We start from the raw sequence: 14,474 nt of genomic DNA, 5'->3' as shown, positions 1-14,474 counted from the left end.
CGCACGCAAAGTCAACTCCCTTACCCCAGGCGGAGTTTACCGAAAGAAGTAAAAGCATCGAACCGAAATTCCATCGGTGTCCCTGCACCAAACCTCTATTTAAAAAAAAAAAATTATTTATTAAATAAGCTTTACCCCCAACCTGGGCTCGAACTCACGACCATGAGAGATCAAAAGCCTCATGCTCTACCTACTGAAACAGCCAGGTGCCCCTCCCTGCACCAAACCTTTAGAATCTGCCGACTTCCCCGTTTCCTTTCTCTTGGGTTACGTTGGAAGGGGTGTCATTCCTAAGGCCGCGCGGTTCATCAGCTCTGCATCGGCCTCTTCATTTGTGGTATTACAGATACTTTCCTCTATCCTGTCTCGCCTTCTGTATTGGCACTTTGTCATTAGCATTTTTTTTAACGTTTATTTTATTTTTGAGACAGAGAGAGACAGAGCACGGGCTAGGGAGGGTCAGAGAGAGGGAGACACAGAATCAGAAACGGGCTCCAGGCTCTGAGCTGTCAGCACAGAGTCGAGCTCGAACCCACGAACCGTGAGATCACCCACGAACCGTGAGATCGTGACCTGAGTCGAAGTCGGATGCTTAACCGACTGAGCCACCCAGGCGCCCCTGTCATTAGCATTTATTTTTAATTTTTTTAATTTTATTTTTGAGACAGAGACAGAGTACGAGCAGGGGAGGGTCAGAGAGAGAGGGAGACACAGAATCTGAAATAGGCTCCAGGCTCTGAGCTGTCAGCACACAGCCGGCCGCGGGGCTCGAACCCCCAGACCACGAGATCATGACCTGAGCCGAAGTCGGATGCTTAACCGACTGAGCCACCCAGGTGCCCCATGTCATTAGCATTTTAAATGCGTTCAACTGACCCTTAAAGATGGAAGGAAGGAAGGGAGGGAGGAAGGGAGGGGAGAAGAGAGAAAACAACCATGTCTTTCCCCCAGCTGCTCCACTCTATGTCTTAACTAAACTCTAAACAGACTGTCTCCTCCACTCAGGAGACACTATGCCTTCCACCTCATCTTCCGTTCAACTTCAATCAATCCTCCACTCAACTTTTCCCCACGGTCTGCAGTAACTCCCCAGTACTTACATGCTGCATTTCCTCCTCATTTGACCTCATTGAGCCTTTAAAGGTATTGAGGAACACACCCTCCTCATCAAAATACTTTTCACTTGACTTCTCCGCACCACTCTCTTGAGTGTTGTTTTCCTCTGTAGCCCCTTCTCAGGGAACATTTTGTATTGCGCTTCGTCTTGCCTCTTAGGTTCTGTCTTGGGGCTTTTCACACTAAATGCTCTCCCTGGGTGATCTCATCTACTCACAGGGCTTCAGTTACCATCTATAAACTGATGGATCCCCAATTCATTACCTCCAGTTATATTTCTTTTTTTTTATTTTTTTTTATGTTTTATTTATTTCTGAGAGAGAGACAGCATGAGCAGGGGAGGGTCAGAGAGGGAGATATAGAATATGAAGCAGGCTCCTGGCTCTGAGCTAGCTGTCAGCATAGAGCCCGACGCGGGGCTCGAACCCACGAACCGCGAGATCATGACCTGAGCTGAAGTCGGACGCTTAACCAACTGAGCCACCCAGGCGCCCCTCCAGTTATATTTCTATTTCAAGCTCCAGGTTTTTAAGTCAGGCTAGTAGACATTTCCAGTTGGACATTTGCGAGGCATATAAACTGAACTCGTTATCTAATCTATCCCTATTCCCCCAACCCGGCTCTTTTATCCTTTGTTACCAGCACTTCTCCATCTCTACATCATTCAAGACCTCTCCCTCACCTCCAACATCCAGTCAGTCAACAAGTCCTCCCTGGTAAACATCTCTCACACGGATCCACCTCTCTATCAGCATTCGCCGCCAGCCTGGTTCAGACCCATCTTCCTTCCTCTGGGAGAAGTCTTATTTCCCCACTTTCAGTTTTATTCCTTACCAGTCTATGCATCCCTTTATACTTGAAAGTGACCTCTCTAAAATACAAAATGCAGTGCACCTAGCTGGCTCAGTCGGTTAAGCGTCCGACTTGAGCTCAGGTCAGGATCTCACGGTTCATGGGTTCGAGCCCTGCGTCAGGCTCTGTGCTGACAGCTAGCTCAGAGCCTGGAGGCTGTTTCGGATTCTGTGTCTCCCTCTCTCTCTGACCCTCCCCTGCTCACACTGCATCTCTCTCTCTCACAAATCAATTTTAAAAAACATTAAAATGCAAAATGCTGTATTTTAATATTCCCCATGCTCTAAAACCTTTTATAGTTCCCCATTATTCATACAATAAAATCCTTATGTTTGTTTGTAGAGAGAGAACAAAGTGGGAGAGAGAGAGAGAGAATCTTTTTTTTTTAATTTTTTAAAATGTTTTATTTATTTCTGAGAGGGAGAGAGACAGCGTGAGCAGGGGAGGGTCAGAGAGAGAGGGAGACACAGACTCTGAAATAGGCTCCAGGCTCTGAGCTGGCAGTCAGCACAGAGCCCGACGCAGGGCTCGAACTCACGAACCGCGAGATCATGACCTAAGCGAAAGTCGGACGCTTAACCACCTAAGCCACCCAGGCGGGGGGGAGGGAGAGAGAGAGAGAGAATGAGAATCTTAAGCAGACTCTACACTCAGTGTGGAGTCTGACAAGGGCTCAGTCCCACAACACTGGGATCATGACCTGAGCAGAAATCAGGAGTCAGGACACTCAACCAACTGAGCCCCCCAAGTGTCCCTAAAGTCCACATTTTTAACATATCTAGGCCCTTCATGACCTGACCCTTCTTAACCTCTCCAGCCTCATAAGACTTCTTACCCCTATTCACTGTCTTATGGCAGAGAAACTTTTATCTCCCTGGACAAACACTCAACATTTTTTTAATAGCTAATGCATTATAAATATATTTTAAAAGATGCAAAAGGCAATGCAGTAAAAAAGTCACCCACCATCCTTATACCTTCCTCGATCAGAGTTATTTTATCTCATGTTTCTTTCAAGTACTTTTTCTTAAAGTTTTTTTTTTTTTTGAGAGAGAGAGAGAGAGTGAGCAGGAGAGGGGCAGAAAGAGAGAGAATCCCAAGCACATTCCGCTTTGTCAGCACAGAGCCCAACGTGGGTCTCAAAATCATGAACTGCAAGATCATGACCTGAACTGAAATCAAGAGTCAGATGCTTAATGGACTGAGCCACCCAAGTGCCCCCAATTCAAGTAACTTTATAATTTTATATTATAAATATTTATGTCTCTGATCCATTTGGAGTTTATTTTTGTGTATTGTCTTTCCAGTGAGCTACACATTTGCCTCAATGCTTTACAGAATAATCTTATATTTTCCCCACTGGTGTGAAATATCCCTTTATTCTATAGTGTATTCCCATTTGTATCTAGTTTGTTTTTGGATTCTCTATTCCATTTCATTAATCCACCTAGTCATAAGCTATTACCAAACTGTCCTCATCATTATAACTTTCTTTTAAAGACTGGTATGCCTACTTCTCCCTCAATACTTTTTCTCGAAGGTCCTGGCTCTTCCTACACTTTGATTTTTTCCAACTGAACTTTAAAGCCAGCTTTTCCTATTCCAGAAACAGTGCTGTTTGTGTTTTTATTGAAGGATATATCAAATTTTAATTAGGAGAATTAGAACACTTATCACTTTTTTTATAAATTGCCTGTATATTTGTCTGTATCCATAATACTAGAGACTTTAGTTCATCTTTGTGTTCTTTATGCCCAGCACAGATTCTAGAACACAACAGTTGCTCAGTTAAGTGCTATTAAATGAATGAGTGAATGGATTGCTGAATCCTTAAAGGCCCGCGTCTGGAGTCAAAGTTGACCAAGATATTTCTTTAGGGTATGACCTCATAGAAATAACAGTAATCCTTAATGTTATTGATAATTACACAAGACTAAAGGGGGTTGTATATCTGAAACACCACGGGCTTTGATTTGAGTTTGACTCTCAAGTCTGCCGTGTATGTTACTGTGACTTTGGACAAGTTATATAACCTGAGGGTTTTTCCCCATCTGTATAATGAGTATACACCACCTACTGTGAAAAGTTGTCGTATTGCATGAAATACCGTTTGTAAAGCATTCACATAGTGCCTGGCAGGTAGCAGGTGCTCAACAAATGGTAACAGTTTACCATGTTACTAACATCTGTAAAACTTCTTTTCTAGGACTCCATCTAAATGACATGAGAGCTTAGGACAGGGATGCTTCTAAAAGTCAATAGCGCCATAGTTTTGGGGTGGAAAATATTAGAATACAAGCAAGACAGGGCTATATTTGAGGGAGAGAGAACTGAAATCGCAGGAAATAATGTATTTTCACCAGTGTTTTCCCCTGGAGCCGGCGTTGGTGGTATAGTGGTGAGCATGGCTCCCTTCCAAATTGTGACCTGGGGACTACCCATAATGGATTCCCCTGAAGGTCTTATTAAATAAACCCTGCAGAGCCCTGAGCCCTTCCCTGAACCACTGACTTCCCAAACAGTCAAATCCCCAGATTCTAAAAAGTTCTTCATGTGATTCAGATGCACACTAAAATTTGAAAATGTCTTTGGAATAAAGTTAGTTGTCAAGGAAAAATAAAGTAGTCTTGTCTTAAACCAGGAAACATGAAAGTAGTTCACGAACATTGTAATACAGAGCTGTTTCCCCAATAAGGACAGGTGAGGCACCACTGGTGATCAAGAAATTAATCACCGTGGGGCGCATGGGTGGCTTAGTCGGTTAAGCGTCCGACTTTCGCTTAGGTCATGATCTCGCGGTTCGTGGGTTCGAGCCCCGCGTCGGGCTCTGTGCTGACTGCCAGCTCAGAGCCTGGAGCCTGGAGCCTGTTTCAGTCTGTGACTCCCTCTCTCTCTAACCCTCCCCTGCTCACGCTGTCTCTCTCTCTCCTAGAAATAAATAAAAATATTTAAAAAAAAAAGAAATTAATCACCGTGGCTGACTTGTGTTGCCTTTTCATCCAGCTACTCATCATTCATCCGTCCATCCATCCATCCATCCATCCATCCATCTGTCCATCCATCCCTCCCTCCATCCATCCCTCCTTCCATCCCTCCATTCCTCCACTCAGTAGATGTCAGACACTGGACAAATTGTATCACAGCCATAGACTGCAAACTGACAAATTATCTTCCTGAGGTAAAGTCAGGCCTTTGCTACTCCTCAGCTATTCCAAAGACAGATGCTCCAACTTTTGTTTCTTTGGGCTTCTAGCAACCAGTCCTGTCAAGGAACCATAAATAGCCCCACAGCTGTTGAGCCAGATGAACACAGATAGGCTCTGAGCAAATGGTCTGGTTAAGCATAGATCTTTGTAGAAAGTGGTGGGAGAGGGAGCTTTGGGGGTATGTTAAGCCAAAACATCATGGAAGTTAGGAAGCATTTCTTTCTTTCTTTCTTCCTCCATCAGCACCTTAAGGGAGAGGTGATTATAGGCTAGTTAGCACTATACTATGTATGGAAGCTACAAAGACGGAAACTGGTTCTGCCCTGAAGGCATTCATGGTATGAAGGAGGTGACAGACATCTAAACACCTGACATCACTATAGTTTAACAAAGGCTACAATTGGAAAAGGTACAAAATAATGTATTAACACAGAAAAGTTTTGCACAAGCAGCAAAACACAATGAGCTCTGGAGTCAAAACACGCTTGGGCTGGGACGCTGGCATGCCACATTGCAAGTCGGGGAAATTTTTTGAGCCTCAGTTTCCTCATAACCAAAGCAACGATTTTATTAGTACCTAACCTACCTCATAAGGTTGCTGTGTGGATTAAATGAAGTAATGCTCTGCTCACCTACTTCAGTCATTCAAGTGCCACTGTTGATCTTTGTCATGATAATATAGCAATAACATTTAGTTAGTACTTTTACTTATATTGGTTCACCTTTTTAAAGTTATTTTTTGTTGGTTATTTACTTGAGAGAGAGAGAAAGAGAGAGAGAATGAGCAGGCAAAGGGCAGAGAGAGAGGGAGACACAGAATCTGAAGCAGGCTGTAGGCTCTGAGCTGTCAGCATAGAGCCCGATGCGGGGCTCGAACTCATGAACTGTGTGAGATCATGACCTGAGCCAAAGTCAGACGCTCAACTGACTGAGCCACCCAGGTGGTTTTTCACCTTTTGAAAAACATTCCCAACATTTTGTTATGAAAAATTTCAAACATTCAACACAGGTAAATGAATTTTACATGGAACACCTATAAACCCACCACCTACATTCTACAGTGAACACAGTTAACATTTTACTATATTTACTATACTTGCTTTATCATATTTCCCTCTCTCTCATATATATACATACACACACACACACACACACACACACACACTTGTATTCCTTTCTCCATCCATTAGGCCATCTGATCTTCAGTGCATTTCAATTTTCTTAAATGTTTTATTTATTTTTGAGAGAGAGAGAGAGAGTGCGAGCAGGGGAAGGTCAGAGAGAGAGGGAGAAACAGAATCCGAAGACAGGCTCCAGGCTCGGAGCTAGCTGCCAGCACAGAGCCTGACGCTGGACTAGAACCCACGAACTGTGAGATCATGATCTGAGTCGAAGCCGGACACTCAACCGACTGAGCCACCCAGGCGCCCCATGATCTTCAGTGCATTTCAAAATAAGTTGCAGACAGGGTCGCCTGGGTGGCTTAGTTGGTTAAGCGTCTGATCAGGTCATGATCTCACAGTTCATGGGTGTGGGCCCTGCATCAGGCTTTGTGCTGACAGCTATCTCAGAGCCTAGAGGCTGTTTTGGATTCTGTACCTCCCTCTCTCTCTGACCCTCCCCTGCTTGCACTGTCTCTCTCTCTTTCTCTCTCTCTCTCTTTCTCTCTCCCAGAAATAAAACATTTAAAAAAATCAAATAAGTTACAGACAATAAACTTCTTCCTAAATACTTCCGCATTAAGTACAGCTCATATTTGTTTATAGCTTTTTTCATTTTATGTTAAAGTTATATAAAATGAAATGTATAAATCACTAAGTCTGACAGATACATACACCAGTGTTAACCAAAACCACAATCAAGAAACAGAACACTGGGGAACCTGGCTGACTCAGTTGGTAGAGCATGTGACTATAATCTCTGGGTCATGAGTTCAAGCCCCATGTTGGGAATGGAGTATACATAAAAAAAAGAAAGAAAAGAAAGAAGGAAATGGAACATTAACATCATCCCCATAAATTCCCTCATTCCCCTTCCTGCCTAATCTCTTTCCCAACCCCACCCAAGAGGCAATCACTCTTATGACTTTTTTCACCATAGATTAGTTTTGTCCATTCTAGAATGTCATATAACTAGCATAATACAACATACAGTCTTTCTATATGTTTTTTTAATATGCATAATATTGGTGAGGCTCATCCATCTTGAATCAGTATTTCATTCCTTTTTATGGATGAGTAGTGTTTCACTGTATGAATAAACAACAGATTTTAAAAACTCATCTTCTATTGGTGGGCCCTAGTCTGTTTTTAGCTCTGCTTCTTATGAGTAATGTCTCTATGAACATTCCTATATAGGCCTTTGTGTAAGCATATGTTTTCATTTATCCTGAATAAAATCCTAGGAATGGAATTGCTGGGCCAGAAGGTCAGTACATTTGACTTTTGTGCCAACTGCCAGATCTTTTCCCAAAATGGCATAGGTTGGTGTCTGGTGTTATTGGTCTTTTTAATTTTAGACATTCTGATGCATGCGTGGTGTCTCAATGTGATTTCAATTTGCATTTATCTGATGACTAACGATGTTGCATACTTTTTCATGGGCTTATCCACCATTTGTGTCTATCTCTTCCTTTATGAACTGTCTCTTCAGGGGCGTCTGGGTGGCTCAGTCGGTTAAGCGTCCGACTTCGGCTCAGGTCATGATCTCACGGTTTGTGGGTTCAAGTCCTGCATCGGGCTCTGTGCTGACAGCTAGCTCAGAGCCTGGAGCCTGCTTCAGATTCTATGTCTCCCTCTCTCTCTGACCTTCCCCTGCTCATGCTCTCTCTCTCTGAAATAAATAAAACATTAAAAAAAAAATGAACTGCCTCTTCAGGGGTACCTGGGTGGCTCAGTTAGATAAGCATCCGACTCCTGATTTCAGTTCAGGTCATGATTTCATGGTTCGCAAGATCACTAACAGTGCAGAGCCTGCTTGTGATTTTCTCTCTCCCTCTCTCTCTCTCTCTACCCTTTCTGTGCTTTCTCTCACTCTCTCTCTCCTCAAAATAAACATTAAAAAATGTTTTTGATCTAATTTTAGCAATTGGGAAGTTAAGGGGTGCGAGAGAGCAAATTCTTGACCCCGAGAGCCCTAAAACAGTAAATTTTCATGCTCTCTCCTTACAATTCTTTCTTCAAGAAAGGGAAAATGGTGATACCTAGGGGCGCCTGGGTGGCTTAGTCAGTTAAGTGTCCAACTTCGGCTCAGGTCATGATCTCATGGTTCGTAGGTTCGAGCCCCGTGTCGGGCTCTGTGCTGACAGCTCAGAGCCTAGAGCCTGTTTCGGATTCCGTGTCTCCCTCTCTCTCTGACCCTCCCCTGCTCACACTCTCTGTCTCTCTCTCTCAGAAATAAATAAAACATCAAAAAATTTTTTAAAAAAGAAAGAAAATGATGATACTTCCAATTCAGAGGGAGTACCACACACTGTCTAACGCGATGAGGCAACACTACCTCCTCCCCTCCCTGGCAGAAAACTGCACATACGTCAGACCATGACTCAGTCAATCAAATGTTTCCACTTGGCATCTTTAATTTAACATTTATTTTTTGAGAGACAGAATATGAGCGGGGGAGGGGCAGAGAGACAGGGAGTCACAGAATTCGAAGCAGGCTCCAGGTTCTGAGCTGTCAGCACAGAGCCCAATGCGGGGCTCAAACCCATGAACTCTGAGGCCATGACCAGAGCCAAAGTTGGACGCTAAACCAACTAAGCCACCCAGGTGCCCTACGCTTGGCATTCTGAAACTTGTAGAAGTATCCTGGAGATGCAGGTCCAGCTGCAGCCATAACCAAGCCTTAGTGATAAGTGTCCTGAGTTGGTGACACCAGAAGTGGACACTTACTGAGAGGAAGCCTGAGCTGGATTTCCCTCCCCTGCTGCCCTTCATAGTTAACTGCTTTGTGAGTTAGGTTCTCCAAACTTCCATCAACACTGTGAGTCCCCCATGCTTCTAGTAGACTCCTTTTCTCTTTTAAGTGGCCAGAGTGAATATCCAGTCCATTCCAAGAACTCTTGCACAATAAACTACTGACAGGAAAGTGCCCCAAACCTTCTAGAGAAGGGGTTGTGGTGTCAGAAACAGCATGTCCATAATAAACTCTTCAGATCAGGTAGAAATGTCCCCTCAAATTGTAGGAAAGCTTCACCCAGAAGTTATGTCTAGAAAAGGTGGGTAGGTATTTTTAAAAGATATCTCTTCCCTGAGCTACACTCAAATGTCTTCCGCTGACAGCTGGGTATGAATATGTCAACCTCAGGAGACATAAACCTCCCTGAGGACAAGAGCCCTGTTTCATCTTTTAATTCACAGCTGCCTTACAGGTACTGTCCTAAGCTCTCAAAAATGCATGTCATACGATCCTCTTTATCTGTCCTTTCATACACCAGATTGCTAAATTTGTGTTCACAGCTCTCACACCTAATTTTAGATTCAGAATGTCCTTAGGGGACTTTGTCTTAATTCAAGACCAACAAGATCATCCCAGGGTTTCAGCTAAGTGTCCTTTGGAATTAGGGACACTTGTAGTGTTTCAGTACAAGAACGCATTGACAATCCTTTTTTTTTTTTTTTTTAATGTTTTATTTATTTTGAGGGAGAGAGAGACAGCATGAGCAGGGGAGGGGCAGAGAGAGGGAGACACAGAATCGAAGACAGGCTCCAGGCTCTGAGGGAGCTGTAAGCACAGAGCCCGACGCGGGGCTCGAACCCATGAACTGTAAGATCATGACCTGAGCCGAAGCCGGATGCTTAACCAACTGAGCCACCCAGGCGCCCCTGCACTGACAATTATTTCTCCTCTCTAGACACCCTGGCTGGGAGTTAAGAGGTATAGGCTATTTACCTACTTCCCTTGAATGGAATTACAAAAGGGAGGAGGAAGGGGGCACCCGGATTTGAACCGGGGACCTCTTGATCTGCAGTCAAATGCTCTACCCCTGAGCTATACCCCCATGACCTGTTATCTTTGTCTTCCTTGTCCACTTAAGGTGACTCAGTACCACCAGGTTCCGCCCACACCAGAGTTCTGGCAAGCTTTGTGCTCTAAAAGCTCCACCTTCTTTTGTATCCATCATCTGTTGTGGCTTTTCTCTTGGTCACCAGTAAACTGGGTGGGGACACTTGAAAAAAGACATCCTGGAAACTAGCTGAAAAGGAACTGACAGCGCCAGCAGAGAAGGTGCCCACAAGCCCTGGGTCAGAATTACTAGATCAGAATCCAGAGGCTGAAAAGCACCCCCAGATTCCCCTTGTTTGTGCCCCCTTGATGGACTGAGGGTAGAAAGGAGAAGGAAGATCAGGAAATCCTTCTCAGGGCCACCCATGGCAATCCCTTTGGCTCAGTTCTTGATGGACAATTAGTAGCCAGCGTCTAACCTGGGGCCCTGCTGCTGCCTGGGGCAGAGCTTTGGGAGGGCTCGGTGAGCAGTGTAGCTGCTGCTCCTTACATGGGCAGGGGAGAACTGAGGCCTCCTTTCAAGCCTGGCACACGTTGGCATGGCGCGTAAGGGCACGGGCCTGACGATGGCCTCCCTCCTCCCCCCTCCTCTCCAGAGGCTAGAGAAGCTGAGGGTGAAGAAACAAGCTGGCCCCGGTCCCCAGCTCGGAAAAGAAACAGCACACTTGGAGGCACAATAACCTCACTGTTTATATAAAAATAGAATTGAGAGATCATCTAAACATCTGTCTCCTATTCAGGTCAAGGGGTGGGAAGGGAAGGGATGCTGTCAGAACAGAGGGAATCGGGTGACCTCTCCAAAGACCGACGGGCGCTGGCGGAGAGCTGGGGTGTTCCTGCGGTAGCCAAACCGACCATTGAACCCGTTGCACATTTTCAGATCAGCATTGTAGTTATCGTGCCCGGTCACCTGCTGGAGGGAATGCCCTAGGCGGCGCAGAGAGAGGCATTCAGCACCTTGCTTTTCCCCCGCCCCCACAGGGCGGGTATAGAACATCCCCCCCAGGTCCCCGCTAAACCCTCACTCCTCAAGTGTCTCGAGCGTCTTGATTAAAAGCCAAGGGTTGATGGAGTCAAGAAGACAGACAGCTTTCTAGAAACCAAGCCACATATCACGAGTAGTATAGAGGAGGAGCATGAATGGTATGTGCTGGCACAGGAGGGGCCAGAAGATTCTGGGCTTGGCTGAACTTGCCTTGCTCCCAGGAAGACTGAAAACATCTCACCCTTGCTTCTGACCCATCTGGAGAAAATGGATGAGAGCTCAATTTGGCCAAATGGTGCAGAGGATCATGTGACTAGGTGTGGCCAAAGGGCAATGGGGTTGGGGTGGTAGGAGGGTTCACACTGTCAGAAAAACAGCTCTCAACCCTTCCTTTTCTTGCTGCTAAATCGGGCTTGGAAACGGAACAGGACACAGCCCGCTCAGGGCGGGAGGAGTGAGGGAAACGTGGGAATTAGAGTTGGAAAGAGTGGAATTCCAATCCCGCTGAGCCCTTCTTGGCCAGTCACTTTACCTCCCTACACTGCAGCTTCCCCAGCAGGTAGCACAGGGATAGCCTGGGGGCAGATAGCGCCTGACAGAGTAGGCGCTCAGTCCCCACAAGGAGCACAGTGACATCATCTGCTCCTGCCTGAGAAGAAAAGCTGGAGGATGCGGTCCCTGGTCTCTTTCCCCCCAAACAGGGCTCTCTGTGGCCCGGCTTCTCCCTCTGAACTGGGGGAATGCACATCACTCTTCCAGAAGGGTCCATGGTGAGGCGGGAACGCCAGGTGGCACTTGCCTGCCCCTGCCCAGTTTCTCCGGTTCAGGTATCTCTGTCCTTGCCCGAAGATGTGGAAATAATCCACTATCCAGCCATCCCTTCCTGTGCCCCCGTGGTCCTGAAAGAGAGGGAGAAAACAGACACTGTCAGCCACCATGCTGAGAAGTGCGCATGCAAACTCCCTTCGGGCTTATTTTGGGGAGAGAGGTCACGGCCAGGGGTTACTGGGCCAGACAGGTTACATATAAATATACATAGGGGCCTATTCTCTCTCAGGGAGAGGCAGCACAGCTGGGCAGTTAAGGGCTGTCTGTTGCCAGACAGACTGGTCCAGTTCCAGCTCTGCCACTGACAAGCTCTGGGACCCTGGGCCAATGACGCAGCTCTCCTGGACCTCGATTTCCTCATCGCTTTAAGGAGGGCTGCTGACAGATTTAAGTGAGATTGTTCCAAAGGGTCCGGCACAGTTAAAGTTTTTTATTTTAAAAATATGCATTAGTGGGGCACCTTGGTTGCTTAGTGGTTAAGCATCTGATTTTGGCTCAGGTCATGATCTCACAGTTCGTGAGTTCAAGTCCCACATCGGGGGAGCTAGAGCCCTGATTCATGTGAGCCCCGCTTCTTTCTCTCTCCCTGTGCCTCGCTCACTTGAGCCCTTCTTTCTCTCAAAATATAAATAAACAAACATTATTTTTGGGAGCCCGGCTGGCTCAGTCTGTAGAGCATGCCACTCTTGATTTTGAGGGTGTGAGTCCAAGCCCCACGTAGGGGGGCAGGGTTTACTTAAAAACAAAACAAAAATATAAACAACCCCCTCATTATCTTTATGCAAATGAAGATAAGACCTACTACAAACAGTTGTGATGGTTAAAGAAATACTTAGAAATGGAAAGTTTAAAAAGTGTGTACAACATATTATGTTCAAGCTTTTATTTTATTAAAAAATTTTTTTTAATGTCTTATTTATTTCTGAGAGAGAGCGAGAGACCACATGAACAGGGGAGGGTCAGAGAGAGAGGGAGATACAGAATCTGAAACAGGCTCCAGGCCCTGAGCCAGCTGTCAGCACAGAGCCCGACACGGGGCTCAAACTCACAAACTATGAGATCATGACCTGAGCCAAAGTCGGATGCTTAACCGACTGAGCCACCCAGGCGCCTCTGTTTAAGCTTTTAAATACTCAAATTTTCTCTTTTTTTTCCTCCTAGACTCTGGTTCTGTCATAAAAATTACACGAGTAGACAGCACGTACACCCTCAAGCATGGCACATACAGATGTGTCCACATATATGCAATATACAAACGGACACACACACACACAAACAGGAGATCACAAAAAAAAACAAAAAACAAAAAACCCAGGACGTGTTCCCAGAATAACCCCCATTAAGCCCTCCTCTCCCCTACCCATACCACTGTGACATAGGGAGACACAAATATTGGAGGCAAGGTGTTGAAGCCATCAACAAATAGAGTCGAGACCTTTGATCCCAGGTAGGACTCTGCGGAGAAGGGGCAACACCCACCAGGGGAGAGGCCTGGGGAGAAGTGAGGTGGCAGAGGTCTGGGAAGTTTCCTTGCTGCCTGCTCAGAGAAAAACCCATCGAGGGAGCCCCTCTGCAACTATGACGTCACCGATGGAGGGCGCCCAGCCTGGAAGGTGTTAAGTGTTTGTTTCATTCACTGAGGTCACAAGGATCTTCGCGCTCTTAGAGAATCTGTGGTGTGAGATCACCGCAAAGGGCGGGTCCATGACGTCAAAAAGGACAATGAAACCGATCTGTTTGGGAGAGGCCGGCTTCCAGCCCCGTTCTCTAAGACTTGCAGAAACCCCAAATGAGATCATTCTCAAATTCGGGAGTGGAACGTGATTCTGTGAGCCCTGTGAACTCAATTCACCTGTCACCGCCTGCGGCAGTTCCGAGGGTTCAGTAAAACCGAGGGGGTGGGAGTGGGGAGCCCTCCCTAGGGGTAAAACGCCCGGATCTGGGAAGTCGTCCCCCGCCACCAGGGTCAAGCTCTGTGGGGACAGACAGTGGGATCGTCCGGGGCGCTCTTATAAATAACCTGTTCAGTCCTGCGCAGAACGGGCGGTACCACGTGGCTCTGGAAGTACCGGCGGGTGTGGTAGTCCTGCTGGGCGTTGTAGGGCGGAATCGCCGACCAGACCTTGGGCCTCAGGTGCTCATAGGTGCGGGCCATGGTGCTCACGGCCACACCATCCAGGATGAAGCCCTTCTCCAGCCGCAGAGGACACTCGCACACGTGCGACATCCCAACCGCTACAGCCTTCAAGGGCCTTTGTGGTGGGAGCTGAGGGCCCTAGGTAGGGGCTTCCCTGAGCATTGTGACGTGGTGTGGTGTCAAAGACTCCTGCGACACAAACCCCATGACCCCATCTAGTAGGGTAGGCTCTTAGGGCTGTGGGGTAAATTGCTTGCATGGCTGATAGGTGAAGGATGTGAGAGGAGACAAAGCAAGAGGAAGTGGGGATTGAAGACGGGGATTACAGAACCTGGGCCCTGCGAGC

The 14,474-nt window shown here is 46.4% G+C and overlaps 1 protein-coding gene and 1 non-coding gene across 2 annotated transcripts; both read right to left on the bottom strand.

Annotated features, from left to right (window-relative positions):
* Positions 1-10,101: 10,101 nt before the first annotated feature.
* On the bottom strand, positions 10,102-10,173 carry TRNAC-GCA (transfer RNA cysteine (anticodon GCA)). Its single transcript has one exon. It is a non-coding gene; the product is annotated as a tRNA-Cys (tRNA).
* A 677-nt stretch (positions 10,174-10,850) lies between these two features.
* Positions 10,851-14,247, bottom strand: SPMAP1 (sperm microtubule associated protein 1). The gene is made up of 3 exons (XM_077779297.1): positions 14,012-14,247; positions 11,963-12,062; positions 10,851-11,105 (listed from the first exon to the last, which is right to left on the bottom strand). Exons 1-3 carry the CDS (start codon positions 14,216-14,218, stop codon positions 10,948-10,950), a joined length of 465 nt encoding a protein of 154 aa, XP_077635423.1. The 5' UTR covers positions 14,219-14,247; the 3' UTR covers positions 10,851-10,947.
* Between the last annotated feature and the right edge of the window lie 227 nt (positions 14,248-14,474).

Source organism: Crocuta crocuta, unplaced genomic scaffold (assembly GCF_008692635.1).
Source record: "Crocuta crocuta isolate KB4526 unplaced genomic scaffold, BGI_CrCroc_1.0 scaffold68, whole genome shotgun sequence".
NCBI classification, from domain to species: domain Eukaryota; kingdom Metazoa; phylum Chordata; class Mammalia; order Carnivora; family Hyaenidae; genus Crocuta; species Crocuta crocuta.
The sequence above is the reverse complement of the archived record's forward strand: the minus strand, read 5'-3'. Positions and strand labels throughout refer to the sequence as shown.

Bases quoted from the DNA above. Each gene is read 5' to 3' on its own strand.
- SPMAP1 (XM_077779297.1), bottom strand. From the start codon at position 14,218: ATGTCGCACGTGTGCGAGTGTCCTCTGCGGCTGGAGAAGGGCTTCATC. The intron at 12,063-14,011 runs GTTATTTATAAG...CCTCTCTTTCAG, and splicing joins TTCTGCGCAGGACTGAACAG to GACCACGGGGGCACAGGAAG. The intron at 11,106-11,962 runs GCAAGTGCCACC...TGCGCCGCCTAG, and splicing joins GAGAAACTGGGCAGGGGCAG to GGCATTCCCTCCAGCAGGTG.